The sequence below is a fragment of the Kwoniella europaea genome, chromosome 1, assembly GCF_036810445.1.
Source record: "Kwoniella europaea PYCC6329 chromosome 1, complete sequence".
Classification (NCBI taxonomy): domain Eukaryota; kingdom Fungi; phylum Basidiomycota; class Tremellomycetes; order Tremellales; family Cryptococcaceae; genus Kwoniella; species Kwoniella europaea.
In genome coordinates, this window is record NC_089487.1 from 4,479,539 (window position 1) to 4,506,945 (window position 27,407).

General features: G+C 44.2%; 9 protein-coding genes across 9 annotated transcripts; 5 read left to right on the forward strand and 4 right to left on the reverse strand.

The window, feature by feature from the left end:
* Positions 1-150: 150 nt before the first annotated feature.
* V865_001693 (uncharacterized protein) lies at positions 151-2,286 on the forward strand (the record flags this gene model as incomplete). The annotated part of the gene is made up of 8 exons (XM_066225508.1): positions 151-454; positions 579-586; positions 670-767; positions 969-1,272; positions 1,541-1,661; positions 1,733-1,827; positions 1,889-1,979; positions 2,057-2,286. 8 exons carry the CDS (start codon positions 151-153, stop codon positions 2,284-2,286), a joined length of 1,251 nt encoding a protein of 416 aa, XP_066081605.1.
* Positions 2,287-4,047: 1,761 nt separating this feature from the next.
* V865_001694 (uncharacterized protein) lies at positions 4,048-6,741 on the forward strand (the record flags this gene model as incomplete). The annotated part of the gene is made up of 4 exons (XM_066225509.1): positions 4,048-4,387; positions 4,504-5,405; positions 5,475-6,066; positions 6,137-6,741. The coding sequence occupies 4 exons, from the start codon at positions 4,048-4,050 to the stop codon at positions 6,739-6,741; spliced, it is 2,439 nt and encodes an 812-aa protein (XP_066081606.1).
* A 638-nt stretch (positions 6,742-7,379) lies between these two features.
* Positions 7,380-10,646, forward strand: V865_001695 (uncharacterized protein; the record flags this gene model as incomplete). Its single annotated transcript, XM_066225510.1, has 7 exons — positions 7,380-8,098; positions 8,365-8,740; positions 8,809-8,939; positions 9,001-9,136; positions 9,199-9,369; positions 9,434-9,773; positions 9,829-10,646. 7 exons carry the CDS (start codon positions 7,380-7,382, stop codon positions 10,644-10,646), a joined length of 2,691 nt encoding a protein of 896 aa, XP_066081607.1.
* Positions 10,647-10,998: 352 nt separating this feature from the next.
* V865_001696 (hydroxyethylthiazole kinase) lies at positions 10,999-13,662 on the reverse strand (the record flags this gene model as incomplete). The annotated part of the gene is made up of 12 exons (XM_066225511.1): positions 10,999-11,146; positions 11,233-11,467; positions 11,597-11,755; positions 11,845-11,966; positions 12,046-12,179; positions 12,298-12,602; positions 12,761-13,027; positions 13,133-13,184; positions 13,244-13,285; positions 13,366-13,425; positions 13,503-13,526; positions 13,594-13,662. The coding sequence occupies 12 exons, from the start codon at positions 13,660-13,662 to the stop codon at positions 10,999-11,001; spliced, it is 1,617 nt and encodes a 538-aa protein (XP_066081608.1).
* Positions 13,663-14,091: 429 nt separating this feature from the next.
* Positions 14,092-15,789, reverse strand: V865_001697 (uncharacterized protein; the record flags this gene model as incomplete). The annotated part of the gene is made up of 9 exons (XM_066225512.1): positions 14,092-14,303; positions 14,349-14,444; positions 14,533-14,685; positions 14,847-14,931; positions 14,999-15,061; positions 15,123-15,157; positions 15,221-15,343; positions 15,478-15,551; positions 15,638-15,789. 9 exons carry the CDS (start codon positions 15,787-15,789, stop codon positions 14,092-14,094), a joined length of 993 nt encoding a protein of 330 aa, XP_066081609.1.
* Positions 15,790-16,582: 793 nt separating this feature from the next.
* V865_001698 (uncharacterized protein) lies at positions 16,583-16,954 on the forward strand (the record flags this gene model as incomplete). The annotated part of the gene is made up of 1 exon (XM_066225513.1): positions 16,583-16,954. The coding sequence occupies one exon, from the start codon at positions 16,583-16,585 to the stop codon at positions 16,952-16,954; it is 372 nt and encodes a 123-aa protein (XP_066081610.1).
* A 517-nt stretch (positions 16,955-17,471) lies between these two features.
* Positions 17,472-19,692, reverse strand: V865_001699 (uncharacterized protein; the record flags this gene model as incomplete). The annotated part of the gene is made up of 14 exons (XM_066225514.1): positions 17,472-17,722; positions 17,829-17,905; positions 17,985-18,035; positions 18,098-18,178; positions 18,303-18,346; positions 18,422-18,498; positions 18,584-18,607; positions 18,677-18,752; positions 18,836-18,952; positions 19,025-19,079; positions 19,143-19,176; positions 19,247-19,283; positions 19,351-19,409; positions 19,482-19,692. The coding sequence occupies 14 exons, from the start codon at positions 19,690-19,692 to the stop codon at positions 17,472-17,474; spliced, it is 1,194 nt and encodes a 397-aa protein (XP_066081611.1).
* An 801-nt stretch (positions 19,693-20,493) lies between these two features.
* V865_001700 (uncharacterized protein) lies at positions 20,494-23,626 on the forward strand (the record flags this gene model as incomplete). Its single annotated transcript, XM_066225515.1, has 10 exons — positions 20,494-20,565; positions 20,631-20,953; positions 21,062-21,337; positions 21,440-21,686; positions 21,761-21,875; positions 21,938-22,043; positions 22,108-22,441; positions 22,518-23,033; positions 23,110-23,459; positions 23,530-23,626. 10 exons carry the CDS (start codon positions 20,494-20,496, stop codon positions 23,624-23,626), a joined length of 2,436 nt encoding a protein of 811 aa, XP_066081612.1.
* Positions 23,627-23,988: 362 nt separating this feature from the next.
* V865_001701 (uncharacterized protein) lies at positions 23,989-27,407 on the reverse strand (the record flags this gene model as incomplete). The annotated part of the gene is made up of 12 exons (XM_066225516.1): positions 23,989-24,009; positions 24,084-25,138; positions 25,195-25,273; positions 25,337-25,418; positions 25,490-25,559; positions 25,619-25,684; positions 25,758-25,917; positions 26,023-26,121; positions 26,190-26,205; positions 26,273-26,314; positions 26,379-26,618; positions 26,737-27,407. 12 exons carry the CDS (start codon positions 27,405-27,407, stop codon positions 23,989-23,991), a joined length of 2,601 nt encoding a protein of 866 aa, XP_066081613.1.

Sequence of the window (27,407 nt, forward strand, 5' to 3'; positions counted from 1 at the left end):
TTACTTCGAGGACAAGGAATACCAATTAGTTGGATCACGCGTCTAGATCGTTAATAGTAAGTCCACCTCTCCCATCTCCCCTTGCTGCTGTTTATCCCTCCTTCAGGTCTACTCGTATGTGTGCTGATATCGCCTGTGGTTGTTGTAGCAATGTCAGCCGAGGAATCAACATCAGCAGCACCAGCTGTAGACGCGTCTGCCCCAGCTGAAACGGTCGAGAAACCATCTTCATCCTCTGCACCAGCACCAGCGGCAGCGGCAGCAACAGAAGAAAAACCAAAATCATCTTCACCAAATAAAAAACCACCATCATCGAAACCACGAGGTAGACCTTCGACAGGTGGTGGAGCGTCAAATAAGAAATCAACAGCCACAGCGAATAATAATGATGAGAAGAGAAATTTCGAAGTTGGGGAGATTGTATTGGCTAGATTGAGGGGTTATCCACCTTGGCGTGAGTGATAGATATTCAGTTCATCTCAATCATTTTCGGCGATCGACAATGAACGAAATCTTTGTTGTGCGATGATTTTTGCTGATGATTTTTTGTTGGAACTGTATGGTTTGATGGATAATAGCTGCTAGAGTGAGAATCATCTATTCTTTCCACCTCCTGGCCGACTTTGTCTGATGGGCAAAGGGAATATGCTGATTTTTTATTGTTAATAGATCGCCAACCCAGATACACTCCCTCGTAATGTTTTGAAGCAAAGACCAGGAAAGAACCCTTTGATTTTCTGTTGTCAATTCTTCCCAGCTGGTGACTTGTGAGTTTTGAAGAATCTTCATCTTTGTGACTTTTCACCACACCCAAGAATATCCCAAATCCCTTCACTCATCTTGAAATTTCATTTTATCTCACCACGCCGTATCATGGATTACTGTTATCATCCTTCCCCATTTCCCGCTCAACATGCCCTCATCTGGTTTTGTCACATGCTGATCTACCATTTACTTCCCATTGCCAGCTCATGGCTCCAATCGAAAGAGATCAAACCCCTCAGCCAATCTGACATCTCCGCTTACCTCGGTGAATCTCACCGAAAGTCTGCTGGAGGATTGAGAGAAGCGTACATAACAGCTCAAGATCCCACCGAATGGGACGCTCAACAAGCGGATCTCCAACAGGCCAAGGAAGATGCTGAGAATGAAAATGAGGTGGATGAAATCGAAGATGAGGAAGAGGAAGAGGCTACTACCGGTGGAAAGAGGAAGAGAGCTGCTCCGGAGAAAAAGAAGGACGGTAAAAAGGCTAAAACTACTAAATCCAAGGTGAGTTTGGATTCTTTCGCGATCGGTCTGCTTTGTCTATCTGGAACGGAGTCGATGGAAAGGTTGTGATATGTCTAGGGATACTATAAGGAAGAGCAGCATATCCCGGATGTTAGGGGTATGACTGGATGTCATTGCAACAACGATGGGCACAATGGTCTTAGCGGAGGGCAGAAACCGTCATTCTTTGGGGGGGGGGTTAGACGAATTTGGAGCATATGGAGTGTGAAATGGTCGTGTGGCACATACTGATCTTTATTTGTTATAGGATACCGTGGACGACGATTCTAAAGCCAAATCCAAACCAGCCGCTAAACCCAAATCTACCGCTACTAAAGGATCGAAACCACCAGCATCCAAGCCTGAGAACCAGGAACCTGTGGATGACGGTGAGTGTCCCTCCTCCGCTTCATCTGCTGCGTCATTCTGGACGATATCGTAGCTGATCAAATTTATACAGATCCCCTCGCTTCCAACCCCGAATGCGTCAAGGTGAAGGACTGGAGGCATAAACTTCAAAGAGCCTTCCTGAGCAAGTCATTGCCATCTGCTGAGGTGAGTGAGCCATCAAATGAAGGTCCAGGATCAAGGTCTAACAGTCGTTGCTACAATATAGGAAATGCCAAGCTACGATGACTTATTTAAAACTATCGAATCGTACGATTCAATGACGATAGATGCTTTACAGTATTCCAAGATCGGTAAAGGTGAGTTTTCTCTCGTATTTAAACAAATCAAGATCAATGGCCGAGATTACTATGCTAATACTCTGTTGCGGTCGTAGTGATGAAGAAGATCATGACTTTGAACGAGATCCCTCGAAATGAAGAATTCAAAATCACCGATCGAGCTTCCAAACTCATGCATCAATGGACGGATTTCATCGCTTCGAGCGAGAACAAGCCTAATGGAGCTGCGAACGGTGAAGCTCCAGCTTCTACAGCGGCAAATGGAGAAAAGGAGGAAGCAGTGACTGAAAAGAAGGATGGTGAGAAGATGGAAGTTGATGCTTAAGCACAAGAAAGAAATCAGATGTTGAAAAGAAGTAAAGCAGAATACAAAACATCAAAAAAGTTCAATTGACATTTCTGTTATGAATTTTCCTTTCCGTTGATTTCGCTTTTTTTTCCTTCATTATATCATAACATTCGTTACATATTTATATCTTACTTTTCACATTTTTCTCATCAGGTTATTTGTTTTAGGGATTCTTTTCATCAAATAAGGAGTTTCAGCCTGAACATAAAAATAAAGTGAATATATCTTTGTGGTGAAATAACAACAACAATAATCTATGAATAAAACACCAAATCCATCTACAACATGTACAGCCATCATAAACTCACTGTATTAGCTCCATAGCGTGCACTGGTGGGTATCATGCTTGAAAGGACCATACATTGCTTGCTTGTGATTGATGAGTGACCCAGACATCTGGGACGATGATTAATCAAAACTACGTAGTTTATATCTTTGTGGTGAAATAACAACAACAATAATCTATGAATAAAACACCAAATCCATCTACAACATGTACAGCCATCATAAACTCACTGTATTAGCTCCATAGCGTGCACTGGTGGGTATCATGCTTGAAAGGACCATACATTGCTTGCTTGTGATTGATGAGAGTGACCCAGACATCTGGGACGATGATTAATCAAAACTACGTAGTTTGTACTTTGTCGTTTGTACCGGGGAACAAGTTATGATGTCCAGCCCCGGCGATGCCGTGATAGGTGGGATGTTCAGTGTCAGTGCTTTTCACAGACGTCATTGAGTCATTGAACCGAGTGAGTACTCTTCGATGCCAGTATACCGATAATAACAGTATCAGTCGTTTCATCCATCTGCTGACCATCATTCTTCCATCTCATATGGATATTCAATATCGTCATCCCATCAGAATAGCAACTAGCTCGTGATACTGTAAATTGAAATTGGGAATTGACGTCAATCAGTGAAATGGTCATTTTGTTATCGCCACTACTCGGTCGATCCCTGATTTTTGGGTACAGTACGATTTTGAAAACCCCTGAGATAGTCTGTCTCAAAGCTTAATCCTGGACGGTATTTCACAGTTAAGAGGTTTTTCATGATAGTAGCATCGCTATGAGCAATCCTTGCTAGTATCTTTCATCTCTTTATTGTACCATATTCTTGACGGCTGGTTCTTCTGTATATATAACGATTACAATCACAGCATCTAGATGGTAGAATATCCAAAGGACCTGGAAGAAAACGAAGACCAAGACAAGAACGCGTGTGAAGATTATCTCCAAGGAGGATAGTTCGGCCGTCATCAACTTTTCGGTGACTGCGATCAAGACAAGAGTCAAGAATCAAGAATCAGGTTTCGGACGGATTAACCGCAACTATCAGCTCACCCCATCTCAAACAAGTTTTTTTCATTGTCTCTTGTCATCACAGCACAACAAGGTGGAAGGGCGTTTGAGAAGGAATTATACAATTGTGCTTTTTGTACCTGTAACAATTAAGTAACCATCAAATTCACAAGTGGAGTAACATCTCTCCTCGTCATTTAGGGAAAAAAAACGCTTTTTGTGCGTTGATCATTCGAGGATTGAGGAATCGAGACTGCTGAGGGAGGGTGTACAAAGGTGAGTTGAAAGCATGCCAGAGTTCTCATCAATGGTCATCGATATGTAATGTGCATCTCATAGGTTGCTAATCAACCTCCTTGACAGATCAATCATCAGCTACCTTCCCTATCTATCTAGCTTGTCTTCACCATCCACTGCTCACCACCTCACAATGCGTCTCCCCTCCCTCTCTTTCTCCCTTTACCCCTTCCTCCTCGCCCTCCCCTTCTTCTCGTCCGTCAATGCCAAAGCCGGCGATACCCTCTATACCAACTCTGTAACATACTGCGCCGAAGCCAAAGCAGTCTTAGTGGACCAATTCGATATTGCTTACCACAAATCTAACGGATCAATCACATTTTCCTTCTCGCTCGCTTCGGTCGAATCCAATTTGAACGTCTCGGCGAACCTGTACGTTAATGTATATGGGATCGAACCTGTCAATCAGACGTTGGATTTGTGTAGTTATTTCCAGGGAGTAGTGTGTCCTTTACCGCAGGTAAATTTCACCGGTGAGTTGAGTTGAACCTGTCTGTTATCTGGGAACGAACGCGCGAGGGAGGAGGAGTGCTGGATTTATCGGACTGAAGAAGAGATCGCTAATCTTGTTTTCATATGAATACACCAGGCTACGGAACATACCCGATCCCAACGAAATATTCTTCCCAGATACCTAGCATAGCATGGACGATACCCAATCTTGAAGCCTACGCCCGTATTCAACTCCTCCGAGAGGAGACCGGAGAAGTCGCAGCATGTCTTCAAGCGACATTGTCCAACGGTTGGTCAGTCCGACAAACCGCCGTATCATGGGCAACAGGAATGTTCACATTGGTCGCCCTTCTTGTCGGTCTCTTCCATACCGGAGCCGTCAATTCACCTTCACCAGCTCAGTATAGATGGTTTGACATCTTATACCTATTCCAATCGGCAGCCGCATCCGGTCTGATGCACCTGAATTACCCATTGGCTTATTCAGCTTTCACTCAGAACTTCCATTGGGCCATTGGGTTATTCAAATCGAGTCATATTCAAAATTCCATCAATACTATGAGATCTAAGACTGGTGGTCATCTAGATTCCAATGCTTATTCGGACGTACAATATATCAATCGAAAATTCTCACCTTACAACGTCTACGCATCAATGAACGAAGTCATGTCTTCCAAATCGACATTCCAAACTTTCTTGGCAGATAACGCTATCATCCCTCAAGATTCCAATGTGAACAACCTAGAATTGCATAAAAGAGCTAGGATCGCTTCTGCCCTAGCTCAAAATGCCACTTCAGAATTATCAAGTGGATTACCAGTCTATACCAATACTCTCAGTATACCGACTGCCAACGCTTTCACAACGGTCTTCTTCTTTTTCCTAGCTTTCATCGCTATCGCCATTGTGTTCCATGTCCTGCTATTTGGTGTGCTGTTCCTTGTGGAGAGGTCGAGTAGAGGTAAGAGGGAGATTGGTTGGGCAGGTAGATTGAGGAGGATGTGGTGGGGTTTTTGTGCTGGTAATGCATTGAGATTGGTAAGTCAATCATTGCTCGCCTGGTTCATATATTCATCATGATCACTGACCCTGTACATCCACTCACAGTGCCTGATATGGTTCTTCCCCATATTCATCTTTGGATTCTGGCAATTCCACGTTGGAGATTCCGGTCTATCAATCTTCTTTGCCGTCCTATCCATCCTTCTCGTTTTGGTCCCCCTCGCGACCGTATTCGTCTTATCGATCTTGAGGAATCGAAGATTGTCATCCACCGCTCCTGGGATCTCACCCTTGTACACTTCATACAGATGGTTCCACTCGGTCGGCGTACTATATCGGGCCTACAGACAGAAATTCCATTTCTTCTGGTTCGCTCCGCTGATCTTGGGAATGATAGCCAAATCGGCTTTCATCTCTTTCGGACCTACTTCGGCTTGGGCTCAAGTCATCGGTAACGTCGTGGTGGAATTCATCGTCTTTATTTCGCTCTTAGCTTGTCGACCGCACAAGGATCGAAAGGGAGATTGGATCACATCCACCCTTGCGTTGTTTAGACTTATCGCATTTGGACTTTTGATCGCTTTCATACCCAGCATAGGAGTCAGACCTATCCCAAGAGCTGTGATCGGTTTCGTCATTATCGTGGCTTTCGGTTTGCCTACCATCTTGCTCCTCTTCGGCTTGATATGGAATCTCGGTATGTCTTTAGTCCCTCCCATCTTGCATATAGTCGTATTGCAAGCTAACCTTCCATACTTCTATGATAGGGTATGGATACTTCTGGCGAAGACATACACACCGAATCGAAGATGGTCTAGAAGTCGAGCGATTCGTAGCTTCCGATGATGATTCCACCGAGAATCAACCTGCCATGACTCAGGTTGAGCCTACCTTACCGAATGTCACTTCAAGGGACATGAACACCGACAACAGTCGATCCCCTCCTGAAAGCATGTTGAACAGACGAACATCCATAATGGAACCTGTCGGTGACAACTACTACGAACCTACTTTCGGATCTAAACACTTACCTTCGTTCTCTGGCACTTCCGATTTATCGAATTCACCACCTACTAGGATTAGTCCCGATTTCAATAACAACAACAATGATATAGCAGAAATTCATGGTGAAGAAGAACAGATAGGATCTGGAGATAGGATATCTGCTGCTCAGGCATACGAACAAGCTGCTAAAGGTGGATTTACAGAGTATAACGAGAAGCAACCGTACGAGTACCAGCAGCCAATGATGACTAGACAATCTACTGCTTCAAGTAGACCATTAAGTGGACATTCGAATTATTATACTCCCTCGACGGGATTACATGATTCGACTAATGATCAGTATTTCAGTTACAACAAACAAGGATAAACCGCTTTCTTTCTTTTCTTTTCTCTTTCTTTCTTCATGAACGACCAGACCAATTATAGACAATTATAGACATTCCTTTTCTTTTCTTTTCGATAGTTATAGTTGTACAGTGTAAATTATTGATACCAATTACTACTGTACCGAACACCCAAACATAAACATAACATACGATACGTGAACACTCATTTTTGGACGATCAAGGATCAGGATTAGGCTGTAGTAACGACCTCTTCTTTTTGTTAGTAGTCATTAGGATCGGATAACGATATGGGATCATACATGGATCTTTGAGTTGCAGATAGGAATAGGATAGGATATGTATTATATTTGATTAGTATATACACGATACGTATACAAGCAAGCAGGATGGATGTTTGAATGATGTATGATAATGATAAAAATGACAATGACAATCACAGTAAGAAAGACAACGAGACTAACCGTGATCGGCATGACATGATACGTCACAAAACCATGGACGCGCTGATCTGTTCCACAACACATAGCATCCCATTGTTATAATTGTCAGTCAACTTCACTCTTGTATCAGCATCAGTATCACATCAACGAGATACTCTTCATGCGGATTTCCCCATATGTCATCAACACGCTAGAAGACAAACCCCAACCCAACCCAAATGAGCTCAATGGATATACCGCTCAACGACGAAGATAGTGGTGATATATCACTTTCCTCATCCCATTTCCACCAACCCCAAACTCAATCTCAAGGCAGAAGACCAAGTAGTTCTGATCAATCTTCTTCGACTTTACAATCCAGACCTCAAGCTCATTCAAGAGAAAGGGACGTATCTGCGCCCAACCAGAGATTATTCGGTAAATCTCTATTCACCAGATCTCCTGGTGTACCAGACGCAGGTCCAAGCGTGTCTTCCCCTCAACAACAAGGTATAGTAAATCTAAATGATGAAGTGGATTCACTCTCACTTCCAACCACTGGAAATGCTCGTAGTTCAAGTACTTCCCCTTCTTCATCTTCCTCCTCAGCCCGACCTTCGTCTTCTCGACGATCTTCCTCGGGATTAGGTAGATCGCGCTCTCTAAACGTCAAGTTACCTTCCCTCTCCACCGATGTACCCCGTCACTCAGGACCGAACTCCTCTCTTGCCCCTTCTTCCTCCTCTACTCATGTGCATAGTACACCAAGTTCGAAGATAGGATGGAGTAGGAGACCTGGCGAACCCCGTCCACCACCTTTGGTCAATGACTTGACGTGTAGGAAGATGTCGAGGTGGGTCAAGGAAGTTGTGGTGTGTAATTTCGATTTGGAGAGGGGTCCTGTGGTGGAACGAAGGGCGGGTGATAGGAGGTGGGGACCGGGGGAGAAAGAGAATGTGTGAGTTTGTTCCTTGTTCCATTTGGGTTTGTATTGGAAACTCTGGGACCGGGTCGAAAAATGCGGGAAGGGATGTGAGGGATGAGAGACGATGAAAGGAATGTCCCGAGCATCAAGCTAGCTGAGCAAGGAAGAAATACGGGCAGCCAGCTCAGACAGAAGAATATGGAACTGAGTAATCTTAGTCTTTCTTCAATGTGCCTCTTGATCAGTAAATACGATTCTGATCTCCATGTACTAATCTGCTATTTTATCCTACACCACAGTGCATTCTCCTCTTTCCCCGATACATCCCTATTCTCAGAAGGCTCCATATTATTCTCATTCAAGATACGGCATATACCTCCAGATCCATCTTCCCTCACTCAGCCGGAACCACCTTCCCCCATGCCTGATCGAGTAGTGAAAACGGTTGAAGAGGAAATGATAGATCTCAAGGTGGGTGATCCACCTGGAGAAGCCGATGTCTTACCTGGTGGACCGGGAAATGGCAATGGAGTGACTAGCACACCTGGAACGGCGAAACCTGGTGATAAAGCTGAAGAATACAGGAAATGGGATGAAAGAGGTAGAGAGTGGCTATATGGGTTTGTGTGGTTTGAGCAGAGACGAGATAAAGGAATTACAAGGGGTTATATGCAGGTGAGTAATGATGATTTTCCTTGCTGCATCTGGATCTGGCGCGATGCTGACCGAGAAAGATATTGTAGAAATCCCTCGTGATCCTTACCCATCTCCCTTTTCCAGCGCTCTTCGCATCTGTCTTGCAGAAAGTCGCTCCCGTGTTCTTCGAATATGGGTATTCGGCTTTAGAGGCTGCTTGTCATTCTATCGCTTCTTGGTGAGTTGGAATCCTCTCGACTATGTGCCCTGAGCTACAACTCAAGGATATAATGATATAGGCCCGATCCTACACCCGATTCGATATTGGAATTACCCATGTTGACTGATTTGATCAACGTCAAGTTGCCCGATACCACCGAATCACCGCAGATAGGAAAGGCATTTGGGGTATCCTCGCCCACGCTGAAACAACCTGTGTGTAGAGTTTACCATGCAGCGTGGAGCAGAAGCTGATTCCGCATTTTGCCCCAATTTAGATTCTCGCTGCCTTACCCACCTCAACACCGCTTCGAGCCTTTGCATCTTTCTTACCTTCTTTATGGTCATTATGGGAGTGTCTTATTTTGGCCGAACCTCTACTCATCATCGCACCAGATCCCAAAACATGTTCAGAGATCGTATGGTGGTTACGTGATTTATTGAGACCTGTAAGCTTGTATCTCCTCGAACACTATGATGTCCCTTAGCTTATACCTATTCTGTTGATCGCAGATTCCTCCTGCAGGTGACTTCCGACCATACCTTCACATTCACGACCACGATTTCTCGCTACTTGTCAACTCGAATAAACCCCAAGCAGGTGTGATAGTAGGAGTGACGAATCCCTTCTTCCGAAATGCTGCTAGTCATTGGCCGAACGTCATATCGATACCTTCGCAGCGGACAAGGCGGATAGTGCAAAATGGTACTAGTCCTGCTACGACGGCGGTCGCCAGTCCAGGAATGAGGGACACACCTGAGGGGTTCCTAAGTAGGAGACATAGGAGCGTGCAGAAAGACAGAGTGTTGTTGAAGCGTTTGGAAGGGTTGGTAGCTGAGGGGAATCTGGATGGTGAGTGGTCACCCAACGCATTCACAAATCTTAGCTAATTTACCTCGTCAATCAGATCCCGAAGGCAACGAGGCTCTACGGACACATTTTCAACAATTGACTGAACGGTTCCTCGTACCCTTGAATCGATATTTCCAAACACTCGTTCCGACCTTATCTTCAACACCCATTCCTTCATCTCATTCTCCAATTCCAAATCACATACCATCTCCACTCACGTCAACTTCCTCAACTTCGATATCGTCCAACACTTCAACAGGTTATACGAAACAGCACACAGCAGGAGTGATCAAACCCTTTTCTTTACCTAACTTCCTAGCTCATCTACGTAATCATGGACCCAATCCATTGTTATTCAAGACAAAGGGACTGAGTACGAAATCTAGAGTGGAGAATGATTTCTACGCTAGTTTTTGTATGTCGTCAAGTTTTGCTAAATGGTTGGAGAATAGAGTCAACTCCTTGGGTCTTGCCCTCACGAATAACAACAATAATAACAACACGTTGAATGTCCCTGGTCGACCAGGTACACCACAACCACAAAGACCGAATTTGCCTAGGAGTATATCAGCTTCGGTTGGATTAGGTATATTAGGTGGATTACCATCTTCAGATGGTAGAGTGTCGCCGAATAGTGTGGTTCAAAGTGAGAGCGAGTTGAGCAGAGTCAGTAGTGATAGGGATTCTTCCAGGGCAAGTATTGAAATGGAGAACGGGCCGGAAGGGAAACAACAGAGGGAAAGAGAAGGGAGTGGAATGACTATCATTCCCTCTAGTCAAAATAGGAATGAACAAGGAGGCTGGTTTGATACTGGGCGGAGAGCTAGTGAGGGAATGGTGAAGTTTAATGGTAGAGGATCAGTAGGAAGGTAGAAAGGTAGGAAGGTAGTAGGGAAAATGGTTGTAAGATATTTGTATGATAGGACTTAACTGTAGTATACATGTGCAACCGTGTTGTGATAAAGGTTATTTCAATTGGTCTAGCTCAGAATAGATAAAATATATGCTGGACTAGGAGTAGAAGGAGGATCACCTCGGATAAAGAAGGGCAGGTTACGGACAGAATCGAAGATCAGGCAATCATAGCATATACTCATACACGCAATACTGTACTCATACTGTACGTCGATGCAACCCTAATGCATATCACGATAACATCATCATCATCAACTACTGCAGTAAACTTGTCGTTCCTCATATGGCTCTTCCTCCGTTTATCTATCATCTATAAAATCTCAATCTTGGCCTTTTGCTGAACCACCTCGGGAGTGAGGTTATATAGCTCATCAATCAAGGCTGATCGGAAAGTACCTGGACCCTTGACGTCGGGTCGATCGGCAGCTACTTCAGATGCAATTGTGTAGATGAGAACACTAGGCAAAGAATTCGTAGATGTGATGTCAGCGTCAACCAGTCACCCTTCACCTTTCCGATAAATTGCGAGTTGTAAATGACTTACCCCGCCAACGCAGCTACTAACATATCACCCTGAACGAGCTGACTATCATCTTCGAAAGGCTCATTCTCATTCAAGTAATAACTACGCGAAGCAGCTGCGAAACACGCGATTAACGTTCCTGCTTGACATCCTGATCCGGTGATCTTCTCAAGGTAATGAGAACCGTTGGATACTTTCAGGACGGTATGGCCGTCGGAGATGTAATCGGTTGGTCCAGTTAAGACGATGATGGCGGCTATTTTAAAGTAAAGCGAAATGAAGTAGGTGTAAGTTATACACTATGTCCTGAATGAATGATCTATCTGAAAGAGTGAAAGGATTGATATGAAGTGATGGTGAGAAGGCTCCAATCCACTCCACTCACCCCTCTTTTTAGCTAGGGCTCTGACGATGGCTGCGGGATCTTTGAATCCTGCTCCAGCGGCATCCACACCTCTACTGGCCACTTCGGTGGATTCAGCCATGGCTCCAATTTCAGCGGCGTTGCCTTTGATGATTGTAGGTTGCCAATGAGCGAGAAGTTCTGAGGATCCATTACAGAAGTCGTCAATCAGATTGGATGATCTCGATATATCCATGGTATAGCTTTGATTCATGAGAACCAATACTCACCCTCAGCAGTCTCACGCCTATACGAAGTAGCTCCCACAGCAACAGGATCGAAGACTAGTGGCTTTCTATTGACATTGGCCTGTCTACCGGCCACTTTCATTCCTTCCTTGTCATCGACGGTGCTGTCAAAATCACGGATCGTTAGCATGCAATGGCAGTATTATGATGTGTATAAGACGGTATGAATCGATTCCCACTCACCCAAAATTAATCAAGCATGCACCGATAGCCGGACTCAGATCATACACGTCTCGGGGATTGGTAGACATTATAGGTGAGGCTCCCACGGCGAGTGTGACGTTGGCCGAGTCGTTCATCACGACTTTGTTGGTGAGCTATCAACATGCCGATCAACATACGTTATCAGCATGAAATCCACTTGATGCTATTTATATTCTGTCTTCCTGGTGTATCATAAAGCACCGCAGTCAAGTCAGAGAGGAAATCACTTACCTGATTGATCAGTGGTGTCTCCTGTTCCAAAACCCTCATCAAGCCTTGAACTTTCTCCACCAACCTATCTTTATTGAGCTCCTCCGAGGTAGAGGAAGAAGTACCGAATAAACCTTTATTGTCTTTCAAGGACTTTCTGGCCCTTTTGAACGAATCGACTATCTCCCTCAAAGCCACGGCGGCCTCTCGGGGATGGAGGGAAGAGACAATATCGGATATGACTGCTACGCCGTCGAGAGCGTTGGAAGTTTGAGGGGAGATGGAGCCGTGTAAAAGTTGAGGAAGGTTAGGGAGATGGATACCGCCTGTGAGAACATCAAGATACAAGTGTTAGTATATGTTAACCAATTGACATGAAAGATAGTTCACGGGGTTTCATCGGAGCACGTAAGATGAAGGTATATAACGATGGATATCGCAAACCAAGAAAGATTGATTTGATATGATGAGATAGTAGACATACCAATAGCAACGGCTTTGATCCCCGTCCCATCCAAAAGATCTAATATCTCCCCTGTCCCATCGGGACCAAGACATTTCCTACCTTTGATATCTTTCGATCCGGTAGGCCAGACGGATCCAATACCGATGTAATCTGCACCCTGTTCGATAGCACGCTTACATTCATCGATGTTTCGGACTGATAGACCAATGATCGCATCTGGACCGATGAGGGTACGGGCTAAAGGGAGAGGACAATCTGTTTGTCCGATGTGGATACCGGCAGTTCCTACGATACGATGCAGTTGAATGTCAGTGGCAACGTAGTGATGACTCGGGACATGCAAGTTGATGATGGTCCATAGTATGTTATGGGTGGGACAAATGGACTTACCGACTGCTAGATGGACATCAATTCGATCGTTGATAAGGACAGGTACGTTGTACTATTCAATCAAGTGAGCTTTCATTTCAATTAATATGATTGAAGAAAAGGAGAACACACCTTGTCACAGATCTGTTTGGTCCGTCTGGCAACTTCGATGAACTGTAGCGTGACATGGAATGAATGAGCGCAGGATAAGCAGAATGAGCCAGAACAAGATTAATTCGGATATCCAGACTCACCTCTCCAGTATCTGCATCCTTTTCTCTCACTTGGACGAGAGTCACTCCTCCTTGTAGGGACTAGTGATGGTAATGCAAGTGATCAGAATGAGCCATGCGGATGTAAATATGACAATTTGAGCACGGGGGTAACTCACCTCTTCAAGTGATTCATAGTAGTCCTGAAACAATACCCAGCGATACATATCAGTACGAGATTGAGCATGATAGCACTGAAATCTAACATACCTTTCCAGGCGGAAGGAATTCTCTCCCAGTGACCAAGTAAAGGGAATAATCAAGTTGAATTCTAGGCATCTTTCACTTTGCTTTCAGACCGCTGGGACTTCTTGTAGCACTGAAAGTAAATGTTACCTGCTTACAATGCTGAATGAGAAGAATCGAAGTGATAAGCCAGTCTTTCCAATTCCTTCAGACCACCAGATCCGATAGAGTAATTTCAAGCTTATTTTATATCCGCTCATTGCGTGCCTGAACCCCCAGCTCCGAATTCACTTCCGTTTTGAAATGATCGAGTTCACTGAGGTGATGCCAAAAGAGAGCAAAACGAGAGGTGCATGCATACACTGTTTGACTATGGGTACATATACTCTACCACCTGCTGCAGTATGGAGATCATCCCGGTCGTATTCATTGTTCCTAAATGTCCTTATCCTCTTCTTGCATCGAGTTATCCGACAGTTCCACATCTCACAACGACCCCTACACTAGACCTACCTCTTACAATTACAATACCAATCCCACACCCACTCCAACAGCACCAACCATCCCTATACCCAACCCCATAGATCTACGATCTAGCTGAATAGCGTGTCCAGCTGATGATGTGGATCCCGAACTAGCTGCGGAGCTTGCAGAACCTCCCGCACTGGAGGTAGCACTTCCTCCGCCCGTCGTGGAAGTAGCTGATTGACCACTGGATGTAGCTGAACTACCTCCTGCAGCAGAAGTAGAAGAAGTAGAGTTGAATCCATCCCCATTACCCACGAGACCCACACCGTACGCTTTGGTTGATCCTCCATCCAAGGCCCACTTGAGACCTGCCATCACGTGGTTGATAAACGTTTCATTTTGCCATGCTATAATAACCCGAATGAGATATCAGTATATACATTCTCGTAAAAGTTGTTGTACATTTCAGCTGATATACTAATGAGATCAACTCACTCGAGTTGAGGTGTCCTAAAGAAGTGTAGAATGATCTACCAGGTTTGCTTACGCCCTCAGCCAGAGGTTGAGAAGACAACGGTTGGTCAATGTACCATGCTATAGGATGAGGGTCACCCATTGAAGGGTAATTGCCTGTCGAGGTGCCGTTGTCTGTTAGAACCGAAGAGATGACATTTATCAGCTGATAAGATCCCTTGGCCTGCTCTGCACTCGTACGAGACCGCTGCCATTCTTTCTATCTTTGCGCTCGGATGTACAGAGACCGCAGGTCATACGCTGAAAGTATATGGAAAGAGAGGGGTACAACTTACCAACGTAACTAGTTTCATCTACTGACATTATCACCACGGCGCCGTTATCTCTGGGATTCGATCGGAAATAATATACCTCTTCTTGCTAGAATCATCAACTTCTGATTAGCCCAAGTACATGTGTAAGCAGATGGGTGAGGAGTCTGACCCACAAAACTCCATCTATCCGGTACGTCAGCGGTAGCAGGATGTGAATCATTCAGTCTTGTGAAAGTCTACCATGACATCCTGAATCAGCAATGTTACTTTGTTTGATTTTGGTGGTTCACGACATACGGCATCTTGTATAGGGGGATGATAATCGAATAAGGCTATAAAGAGGCCCATATGAGCTTGGAATTACACGACAAGTATGAAACATGCAGTCCACTCACCTCCCACTGCCTGTTGGTAATTCGTATCATTGAATAGACACGCCGAAGCTGCATGCACACCCGTATACACTCCACCAGATTGGAAGAATTTCTGTAATGCCTCTTGACCTGATGAGTCTAGGACTGGAAATGGATCATATCATGAACAATCGCGGATAGATCGTCAGCCTCCATTTGATATTCAGCATTCATCGTGCAGGTGGTGGAGAGGTTTTTGAACATGTAAAGTGAAGCTGAAAGATGAAACTCAGACTCACCTTCATCCGAGTTCGAGACAAACATCACTCCATCATAGGTCGCCAGATTCTCGTCCGTAAATAAACTCTTATCCCTTCACAGATCAACCAGGATATATAAGCTCTTTAGTCAGATGACACGTTTGAACGTCGAACTAAGGAAAAGGCATGAAATGCTCACTCTGAGAAAGTGAATTCTACTCCATACTTCTGCGCATTATCACCCAAAACTTCTATAGCGGTAGGTATGGAATCATGTCTGTATCCAGCTGTTGCGGTGTATACCAGTACTTTCGGTGTCGATTGGGCTTGAGCTTGGGATAGAGTGGCCATGGTGATTAGCAAGGGTATGATTGTCCACATTGTGTTTGACTATGAACAGTTCATATACATGGCCTTATGAATTGATTGATGGTCAGATGGGCAAAAATATCTGACCTCATCCGCTGGGTTTGTTGACCTACAAGGCGGCCTGGCTTTGACCGAGGTGTAAGAGCGCAGACACGTGGGAATGATGTAATTACAATCAAGCTTAAATCAACACTAAATCATTAGAAAGAAAGTCATGCTTGATGAGTTCTGTATTGCGAGACAGCTTCCATTCTATGAAGTAGAGGGAGAGGTACTCGAGTGCCATCTGGCCTCAGAGTGAAAGGCAGAAAGCTCACTGACAAGATGATGGTCCGGACAGAAGAATCGCATTAGCTGAGAGGTCCTTCCATACCTTGACTCCTTTACTACGGATGGGTCAACCTTCAACCTTTGCCCTGATACTATTACTGATCATTGGATATTCAGCATCATATCATCACACGTTCACACGACGTGTTAATGTTTCTTCCTACTCAAGAAACACCAGGCGTCGCAGATACTTCTCATCTCCATTCTTCTTCTATGTCCCTTCGAGTTATGAGCCATACCTTCATATTCAGTTAATAACCCATTTCAACTTACCATTCGATCAGACCATATCTCCCATTCATAATCTCATCTCAATCCAAACTCCACAATATACAAACTCACACTTCTCTCCATTCATTTCATCGCCTACCCTTAGGCGAATGTCATGGGCATCCTCATCTCTCTTCTCCGTAAACCCAAAGCCCACTCGCAACACCAACCAAAAATGATCTCTCATCCCTATCCACTCGGTACATACCATGAACCTACCTCTCCGCGTAGCGCACCATCCAGAAGTCAGAGTACACCTAGTATAGCACGGCGTTTGTCTCATCGTTCACCCGCAGGGCGAACGGAGGAAGAAGCAGAGAGAGAGGGGTTTAGGAGGTTGTTATCCCCTTCACCTGATGATCAACCCTCTTCTCTCGAACATACAGAAATGGAAATCAAATCACCCAAGTCGAGCTATATATTGGCAGGTAGAGATGATTATCATGGTACCAAGAGATTGAGGAAAGTAATTAGGGTTGAAGGTGTTTGGGATTTGATCAGGGGAGTGGATACGGATGGTTATGATAATAGTTGTAATCGGACATGACATTTACGGTGAGCCAAACTCATATATAGTAGTCATTTGTTTGAGCAACTAGACTGATCGACTTTGGATAGATAGCATACGCACAGCAATACGGATTAGATAACATATTGTGCCCATACTCAATACAGTAACGAACCCTCATGACAAAGCATTAAGACCCATTTTGATTGTATGTCCACCTGTACCATACCAATCAAACATCCACAACAAATGTGCTATGACTACCTACAGACCTACGGAATAGATAGAATCACCAATGCATAATATACATAATCAAATAGCCAAATATATCATCAGAAGATCGTTCGAAATGAGTCGTCAAAATAAAATAAAATCGCAAATGTGATGGACTATACAATGAATAGGTTGTAAATCAGGCTCATTATAAAGCATCTTCTTTCCTCCTTTTTTATGTTCGGTAATTATACTTCAATCGCCCATTCTATGATTTCCCCTTTTATCGATTTCCTAGATACCTTTTACTCGTTCGATAATATCACTGACTCGACCGACTTTTCTATTCAATCACGAGTCGCTCATTCCTCCCGCCCTCTTCACCACCGATCATAGGCGTATGTCCACCCTCGCTCTTGCCGTATTTCTCAGCATCCTCCATCCTCTTCTCGAATCGAGCATTGGCGGGTAAACTCCATAGACTAGTTCGATTTTCGGGATTTCGATGAGCGTCAATCAAACCTTTTCCGAAATCGTTGATGCACAGTAAAGAGAGGATGAACGTGGCTAGAAGGATGATGATTGAGAATATTGCTGAGATGTCAAGCTAATGAGCATGGACCTTGGCAAGAGATAGACCTAAGGGAAACCGTGTATAGGAACACGGTATTGATGATATTCGTATGTAAAACCCACTCACAGAAAATGGCCATAGTGATTTTGGTATTACTGTACAAACCCTCTGTACGAGGTAGCCACAAGGTTGCAAGTTTGTAGCTGTACCAATACGCATCCGTTAACAATGTCAGCGAGCTATTGACCCGCAGGCTAAGAAGACGGAAAAATTATCACTCACATGAAATATGCGATTCCAGCTACCATCAATACGAGACAGGCCGCCATCATCCTATGAAATATATACCGTATGAGCTGAATTATTTTCAATCGTCGAAGAACAGATTAACTCACGGTTTATTTTCTTTCCTTAACGCCCATCCGCAGCCAAGCATGAACAGGATCACGAGTGGAAAAGCTATGATCGTGATGATGCTGCATAATATAAGGATTAGCATTAACCAACCATTTAACGATGAAGATGAGAGGACAATCATAGCACGGCTTGAGTTCCAGATGTACTGTACAAGTTGGAAGAAAGAGAGAAAGTGTTACGTACAATTCAGCTCGTTTGGCACTCCATGCTGAAGCCAAAATAAGCATCTACGAGTAAAACCAGGTTTAGCGAATACCTCGTACAGTATTCTGTCTACCAGGTGTGACAGGAGAGATACTCACAGCGGTACAGAAAGCGAGACCGAAAAACAATAACATCTTCAATAAACTGATCATCGTCTGGTAGTGACGATGAGCACCTACACCCGCCCAATCGTCACAGTCAGCGTATATTCGTCCTTGCCAAAGAGGAAGTGCGAGATGAGAAAGATGGTGATTACTCACGTTTCAGCTCGGGCTGAGCGCCGACTAATCTAAAAACACTTCAACCCCAAACTTTATGGATGAACTTGATCAATACACAAAATACGATCGTACACAATCCAAAGATTATGGGAGGGACAATCATGAGTTTTTGTAGAAGGTTGAATAATGAGTCTGGACCTGTGCATCTCTGAGGTGTTTGAACCATCCTATATCAGTTTTCTATACCGCATGTTGTAATTTGAATAAGATCGCCGTTGTAGAAGCACTCACCTCGAAAGAACCGCATGCACCCGGAGCGTTATCGTTGCTTAAGGCATTCTTAGTTTGGGGTATTTGCAGGATTGAGTAGATCAACATGCAGAGGTTGAAGAACAGGTGCATGATGAGCTGCAATTATGAATTGTATGGGATAGATCAGCTTCACTCATCGGTGATTGTTACCGGGATAGATGTAATCACCTGAACGATATTTCTGGCTCGTAATGCATCGAAGATGTACAATAACGAGAAGATCCTGATTGTGTTAGATTAGTTTCAGTTCGTTCTCTTACATGACCACTGATAACCCTAAGCTCACTGAGCCATTATAAACACAGCCAAGTATACCGGTACTGTTCATATGAAAGGTGAATGATCAGTGAGTCACTCCTCTAGATGCAGCAGTTTCGTTAGCACTCTCACCCGTTCGTACTTTTGCATTTTGCGATTTTATATTGGCCTATCCGACAAATAGTGGTCAGCCAAGGTGCGATTGGTCATGAATGAATAGTTGATCCGATACCAACCTGTACCAGCCCGAAGACGGCAAATGCTATAGAAGTGATCACCACAGCTTCGAAGGCAGCTATATCGAATGTATGAAACATTACCATCTCGCGATACGTCGTTCTCGATGAAGAGCTTGATCTTGACTTACCCACAGCCATATACAGCTTTTCCAACCTAGTAGGTAAAGCATGCCTGGACTTCTTAACCTGGTTCTGATAACTATCCATATTGTTCCTTCTACTCTGTTTCTCACCGGGCGAAGCTGATGAAGTTTCAGTAAGAGGCAATAGTTCGTAAGTTGATTCTGAATCTGTTCTCTGATGACCAGAATGAAGATGATTACTCAAAGGTAGAGACATTTAGCAAGAAGAATTCAAGGGTTCTGACTGGTATGATATACAAGTAAGTTGTTAATCAAAGGATCTACCCTGGTTGTAGCTAGTAGCATTGACCCCCTCTCTCACTTGGAATCCAAAATCAATGCTATGTCGTTTTTAGAGTCATGCTGTACGTGTATCCGGTCAGTCGGAGCTTTCCTCTTTCCTTTCTCTTCCTTGTGAGATGACAATGACGAAGAGCCTGTCGTGTGTATGTGCGTGGGTGTGTGTGTGTGTGTCTGTGCATGAACGACATTTGAGTTGATCTCGGTTCGGTGAACCGGTGCTGATTCCCTTGACCCCGCTCACACCTACAGGGAAATCTGAAGATCAGCATGTCTTGGCCAAGCATAATATGAGCCAGTGAGATCCCTCCTTGATTGAGTACTGAGCAGATAGGCTCAGTTGCATGTGTGATTTTCGTGTTTTGCGTTGTAGTCGCACAGCATCACCTCAAGATTCCATGAATGACTAATCCTTTGTAGGAGTGTGTGGGTGAATGGGTGTGTGATCGACTCCCAAGCGCTGGACTTCCTCCACATGAAAAGCATCCGCAATAGCTGAGAGAGATGACATGACGTGGATTAAGTAGTTTGTACCGTACCTTTCTCTGGTGAGTGATAAGCCGTCGATCCAAGCTCCTCTTGGTTAACCGGTTATTGATTTTTTGGATTTTTTTGTTTTCATAAAATTTCAATCATCTTCTTGGTTGATACGTCCATCCTCAACATTTCAACACAGAGAAGATTAGGTAGCCTTGATCTGTAGATCTACATAGTCAAGATGGTCAAGTCAAGAGCATCGAGGGGTATACTTTTAACCTCCAATTTACCTCAATTACAAAACCTCATCAAGGTAAGTAATCTCGTTCAACCTACATCCGCTCAAGGGGAACTGACCTCTTTCTTTGGTGGTCGTAGCGTGATCCAGAAGGATACAAAGAAGAGTTCCTCACTCAATACAATCATTATCTATCTCTACTCAAACTCCAACAAGTATCATCCGTTACTTCAACTTCGACAAGCTCAACGACCGATAAGTCGAACGAACTGTTCGGCGATTTGATAACGTTCATAAGCCAAGTCGCACAATGTTATCCTACCGAAACCAAGGAATTACCTTCCCAACTCAAAGGTTTGTTATTGGGTACAGAAGGTGGACAAACGGTCAAGGGTGACTTGAGGAGAACTGTAGTGAAGAATCTGGTAATGTTGAGGAACAAGGAGATTATCGACTCGATCGAGTGAGTATTCGATTTCATAGTTATGCTTCACTACCTCGCTGCGTAACCACAGGTCCCTGTTGCCCTATTGTCAAATCAGCTAACAAGATGGAAATTCATCATCTTTAGACTCCTTCAGATCCTTCTTCCACTCCTGCCTCAAGTCCCCTCTGCCCTACGAGGAGTCATCAGACATACGATCTTAACAGATATCAAGACCTCCAATCAAAAAACCAAGAATCACCGATTGAATAGAGTGGTGCAGAGCTTGTTATTTGGTATGGTTGAAAGTGGTATGGGAGCTGAAGTTGTTGGAGATAAAGGGAAGGGTAAAGGGAAAGAAAGAGGAGGTGAGGCCATGTGGGCGGTTATGATGGTCAAAGAATTGTGGAAGAAGGGTGTCTGGTGAGTTTTTTTAACTTACCTCAAAAAGCAATCTTTCGTATATCTGTCTTTTCTTGTGTTCAGTGTTTGGGATTTCCAACTGATCAACCTCAATACATGTAGGAACGACGCAAAGACGGTATCAATAGTAGCTCTCGCCGCTTTCCACCCAAATACCAAAGTTCAATCTGCAGCACTCCATTTCTTCTTAGGATCAGATAACGAAGATGCTGAGGACACTGATTCGGACGAAGAGGAGATCAGAGTAGCGAGAAGGGGAGTGAAGAAGATGGAACATCGTATGGAGGTTGGTAAGAGCGGTAGAAAGAAGGACAGAATGTTGGCGCAGATGAAGAGGGAGACCAATAAGGTGAGTTTCTTAGGTATTCTTTTAGATGGTATCAAGTGAGAGCGTGCTGATCATCCGTATTCGATCTTTCATAGAAACGAGCCAAACACGCTGCTGGTCTTGGCAACACACCTAATTTCCCTGCTTTGGAATTGTTACATGATCCTCAAACTTTTGGAGAGAAGTTGTATGATAATTTACATAAGCATGGTGAGCTATGAATTCGTTTGATATCATCCTCAGTCGAGCTAATCTGCGTTGTATTTACGTAGACAAAATCTATTCTCTGGATCACAAGATATTGATTATGCAACTCCTCTCAAGGGTTATGGGAACCCACAAACTCTGTGTCTTGGGTTTCTACAGTTACATCATCAAGTGAGTTTATTGTATCCTCCCAACCAAATGAGAATAGTGTAGCTAATGTACTCGTATTCTTTAGATACCTCACATACCATCAACTTCAAGTCACACTCATCCTCGTTTCTCTCGCACAATCAGTACACGAGCTCACACCTCCCGACGTACTTACGCCTGTCATCCGAAAATTGGCTCAGGAGTTCGTTCATCCAGGTGTAGGAGCTGAGGTCATTGCTGCGGGCCTGAACGCTATTAGAGAAGTGTGTAGAAGACAACCTTGGTGTATGGAAGAAGATCTCTTGAGCGATCTGATTGAATATAGGAAGAGTAAGGATAAAGGTGTTGTAACTGCTTCAAGAGGATTGTTGCAGTTGTTTAGAGAAGTCAATCCAGGAATGCTCAAGAGACGAGAAAGAGTGAGTCGAACATACCAGTAACACTCATCGATGTGTCACGATAGCTGATATCTTGTGGTGGGTTAATCGACTACAGGGAAAAGCAGCTTCGATGGGACTTATCGGTAATCAAGTTCTTGCATATGGACATTCGAAAGATGCCGCAGAGGGTATCGAGGGATTGGAACTTCTGGAAGAGCATTTCGCTCAAATGAGGAAAGAAGCCAATGGAGGTGTATCTGATGAAGAAGGCTCGGATGTGGAAATGGCGGTAGACGAGGATGATGAGCAAGGATGGGAGAAGTGGGATGTGGAATCCGACAGCGGAGCGGAATCAAGTGGATGGGAAGATGTTTCGTCAGGTGATGAAGATTTAGAGATCTCAGATTCGGATGATGAAGACGATAGGAAGAGGGATAGGAAGGAAAAGAAATCGAAAAAGAAAGGTAAAAACACCAAAAAGGACGATAGTGATGATGAAAATGAAGATGAAGACGCTAAGATGGATGATGAGGAAGATGATGAGATGGATGATGCGAAATCGACTGTATCGGCTGCTACTACTGCTATATCTCAAGATACCAAGAAATTGTCTTTGCTCGCTCAACAAAAGGTAAGTTACCCAAGGGACAAAGAGAATGAATGAATATGCGGTGTTAATTGATCTCTTTGCTTTGTCTGGATAATAGATCCTCACTCCAGCAGATTTCGCATTACTCAATGAACTTCGTCTAAAAGCTGCCAAATCCCTAGCCGAATCCGGTGGAGGCTCGGGAGCCAAACGTAAATTGGCTGCTTTGGAAGCTTCCAAACGACATGTTGATGCCGATGAATCAGAGAGGTTCTTAACTGAAGCTGAGATATTGGGACCTCGTAAGAAAGTTAAGGCGACATGGGAAGAGAGGATGGAGTTGGTTCAAAAAGGAAGAGAAGGAAGAGAGAAGTTTGGTAGTTTGAAGGGAAAGAAGAAGAAGGATACTCCAAGTAGTTCTACGAATAGGGAGAAGGCGAGGAATAAACCTATCATGATGGCTTTACAGTGAGTGATAATACCATCTTACCATGATGATTAAGGAACTTTGATGGCTGATGCTGGTATTGTGATGTAGTTCTAACAAGGTCATGCAAAAGAAGAAAGCTTCCTTGAGGGATAAACAAATCAAATTGAGAGCTGCTATAGATAAGCAGAAGAAGCTTAAGCATTAGAAGAGGTCAGACATCGTCTGGCTCTACTAGTATATATGTATATAGGGTGATGTCCGTTCGTGTGTATGATTTATCAGCTGCAATGCATGATTATATACATAAATACGTTTTACTTGATAACGTATACGAGCCCACCTTTCTTCAGAGGATAGGAAACCCCGACAGTAGACCAAACGAAGACAAGATCGATAGTCCATTTGTTCATCTTTCGTTTTCCAACAGCGACATGCATATACTTTATTCAATGCGACACGACCCTCATGTCTAATACAACTTCATTTACTTCTATGACATCAAGACAAGACGATCTCCTCTTTCTCGACTGTATCGTCAGACAATTGAACAACTACATCACGACATTCTTACGAGAAGTTCTTTGGTACCTGTAAAGCAGAAATCCACTCACCAGTCAGTCAGATCTCACTTCCAAGTCATCATACAAAATGTTATCACTCACCTCACTGGGAGGCGCATCACTCGGACTAACAGTCATAGGCGGTACTTCATCCTGATCATTCCCCTCTTTACTTTCCTTCTTTTCTCCATGTTTATCACCTACATTTGAAATTTCAAGATCCACAACACTCAACCTCTTTATCAATTGACTGATATTTCCAGATTGGCTTGGTGCCCTACTTCTCCTTCCTCCTCCTCCCGTCGCACTTCTTGAACCTGTACGTTGTAGTGGTAATCCATTCTCACCTAACACACCACTTCCCGCTCCCATCTCGTCTGATCCTACAGCAGGTCCCTGTGTAGGCATGGGAGTCATGCCTTGACCGAAAGGATTAAACAAGAAGCTATTCGGTCTTCTACCTGACATACTGAAGGACATGGAATGTCCAGATTGTCTCCTCGACGATCTACCCGTCGACGCAGAGAAGGGATTACCGAACGAATCTTCCGATAAGGCCGTAGCAGGCGTAACAGGCGATTGATCCCTTGTCCTAGGTAAAGATCTGTTTCCTGTGGCATTGGGACCGACAGATTTGCGTCTTTCGGGTGAAGCAGCGATGATAGATTGTCTTTTAGCCAATGGAGATGACGAAATGAGAGGAGAGAAATTCGCCTTGGGCGAAATCTCGGTTTTACCTTTTGGCATGGCCGACACTCCTTCTCCATTGGATGGTATAGGTACTCCAGGTTCGACATGAGCCAAATTCGCATCGGGCATGGGTGAAGCGTGAATGACGACTTGTTCGCCCTCTGCTAGGCCGTTGACTCTCCATGATTCCTCACCCTCGACGGGTTCACCATCCTCTTCGAAATAATCTTCGTCATCCATCGTACGCACTTCTTCTCTGAATTCTTCTATTTCCCGAGTGATGGCTTCTCGTAATTCTTCTATAGTGGTTAAGGCTTCCACTTGTTCCCATTTTGAGAAGATCTCCGGACAAGCAGGTTCGTCTAATTCGTCGTGATATGTTGCTAAGTATGGATGCGATAGAGCTTGCGTGACGTCTATACGCTGAGATGGGTCAAAGGCGAGAAGTTTAGATAGAAGGTTCAGAGCTAATTCGTGATATTAGCATTGTTGGCACTGATTGCCTCCCAAGGGGTCAACTCACCATCTGGACCAGCCTCGGGAAACAAGTCCACAAATTCCACTCGAGGCGAATGTGGTAATGTTTTGATATATGCGAGAGCCTACATGATAGTCAGCATCGCTATTCGGAGATGACCTTGAATCTTTGGGTGAGTGTTGCTCACTTTTTCACTGCTTACTCTGGCTAAAGTCTCATCGTCCGGCGTTCCAAGTACTCCCAATATGAGGTTCAGCTGATCAACATAACTATCATAATTCGAGCGTCGATCAGCGTTTGCCCCTCAAAATCTGATCTAATAGCTAATAGCTGAGCTTACTCTTTTCCCTTGAACAATGGTTTACCGCCTAACAGTTCTGCTAGTATACAACCTATGGACCATACGTCGACTACGAAATGGACGATCAGTCATCGGTTTCAGACTATAGTAAAGTAGAATATGACTCACTAGCAGTAGTGTATCGTTTGTTGGAAAGCATGATCTCCGGCGCTCTATACCATCTCGTAGCGACGTCTGCAGAGCGTCTTGTCGTTAGCACAGATGGAAGGTAGTGCTGCCAATAGCACATGTTGGGTTATGAACTCACATTCCGTCAACTTGGATTCGGCATTCTGATCTTCTTCTCCAGTGACAGGTTTAAAACCCCTCGCCAAACCGAAATCACATATCTTCAATTCACAATCTGAATTTACCAAGAGATTACCGGGTTTCAGATCACGATGGATCACGTTGGCAGTGTGTATATACTATGAAACAGGCAAATTGTAAGCGTTGATTAATGATGAGGAAGCTTAAAAGGGAGATACTAAGGAAGAGGGTTTAGAAAGGTGTGAGATATACGTTCAACTCACTTTCATTCCACGTAATAACTGGTACAGGAAATACTGTATATGACTATTACTCAACGCTTGACCTGATCTCACTATCTGATGTAAATCCGCTTCCATCGGCTATATCATGAAACAGATATATTTGTAAGCATTTGTTTCATGAAGCAGAAGGCGTGAGATCAAGTCACCTCCATATACAGATATCTGAAAGTTCAAAGCGGATCATCAGCAGATGTCTTGCATTGAACTGTACTATACAAGTGACACTTACATCTCATTGTATCCTTCCCAGACATTATCAAGATCTATCAATCTGTTCCCATATCACATCAAATCATCGTTAGCTATCGTCTATCTTCACGGAACGTCCAGCTCACCCAGTTAGATTTTCATGTCCTCCAAAATGTCTTAAAAGTGTTATCTCCCTTAAAGCCCTTCTGGCCAGTATGACCTTGTCAAACACCCTCGTTATGCATTTTACAGCTACCGGCTCGCCAGAATAGGTATCTTGAACATTTATGACTAATCCGTAGGCACCTTGACCCAACGGACGTATGAGCTTCCAACGTGAGGGTAGGTGGAATAGGCGATTGAGGGTGTGGATGGTTTGGTAATCTCTACAGTATACATATAGGAATTAGCGTCGGACATCGTCGCACGATATGAGATGGATATAAGAGCAGGAGCACAGGGAGTTGAGTTGGAAACATGATTTTGAGGAGAGATCCCACCTACCTCTCTTTCAGTGATTTCTCACTTAATGGATGACCCTCTTCTTCCTCCTGCGTCTGCATCTTTGCTAATCCCACAGCCGAAGGGGTAGGTATGATCCCGTCCAAACCTCTTTTGGCAGCTGCTGCCATCTTGCTCGCTCCTGTCTGAGGGGTTTGATTCACACTTGGAGCATTCGATGCTGATAACACATTTGGTTGAGTTATTGGTGTATGTAGATTACTATTACTATTTGGTAGACCTGGTACGGACGCTGAGGACAAAAGTCCAGAGACGGAGGTAGAGGAAGAAGCTGTCAAACCCTGTTTCGATAATGGATGAGTTTGGTTCTGTTGATTTACGCCTTCTTTGAATGCTGGACCAAGAGCTCCTAAAGCGAAATTGGTGTTTGAATTTGATGTTGTAGGAGTAACTAAAGGTTTACTTGAACTTCCACTTCCACTTGCATAAGACGACGAAGAGGTAGTGAGATCTGACGAGGTGAATAATGGGGCGGACGGTGCTCTGTTCATCAGACCGGGAGCTGTGATTGCTCGCTGGTGGGACGAGATACTGGTAGTGACTGAAGGTGAAGATTGGGAGTGACCAGGTAAAGTGGGAGGATTAGGGCGAGGCGCTTGGGAGCGAGGGAGGAGAGGGGCGGTAGGTGGAGTGAGCGGTGGTGAGGATGACAT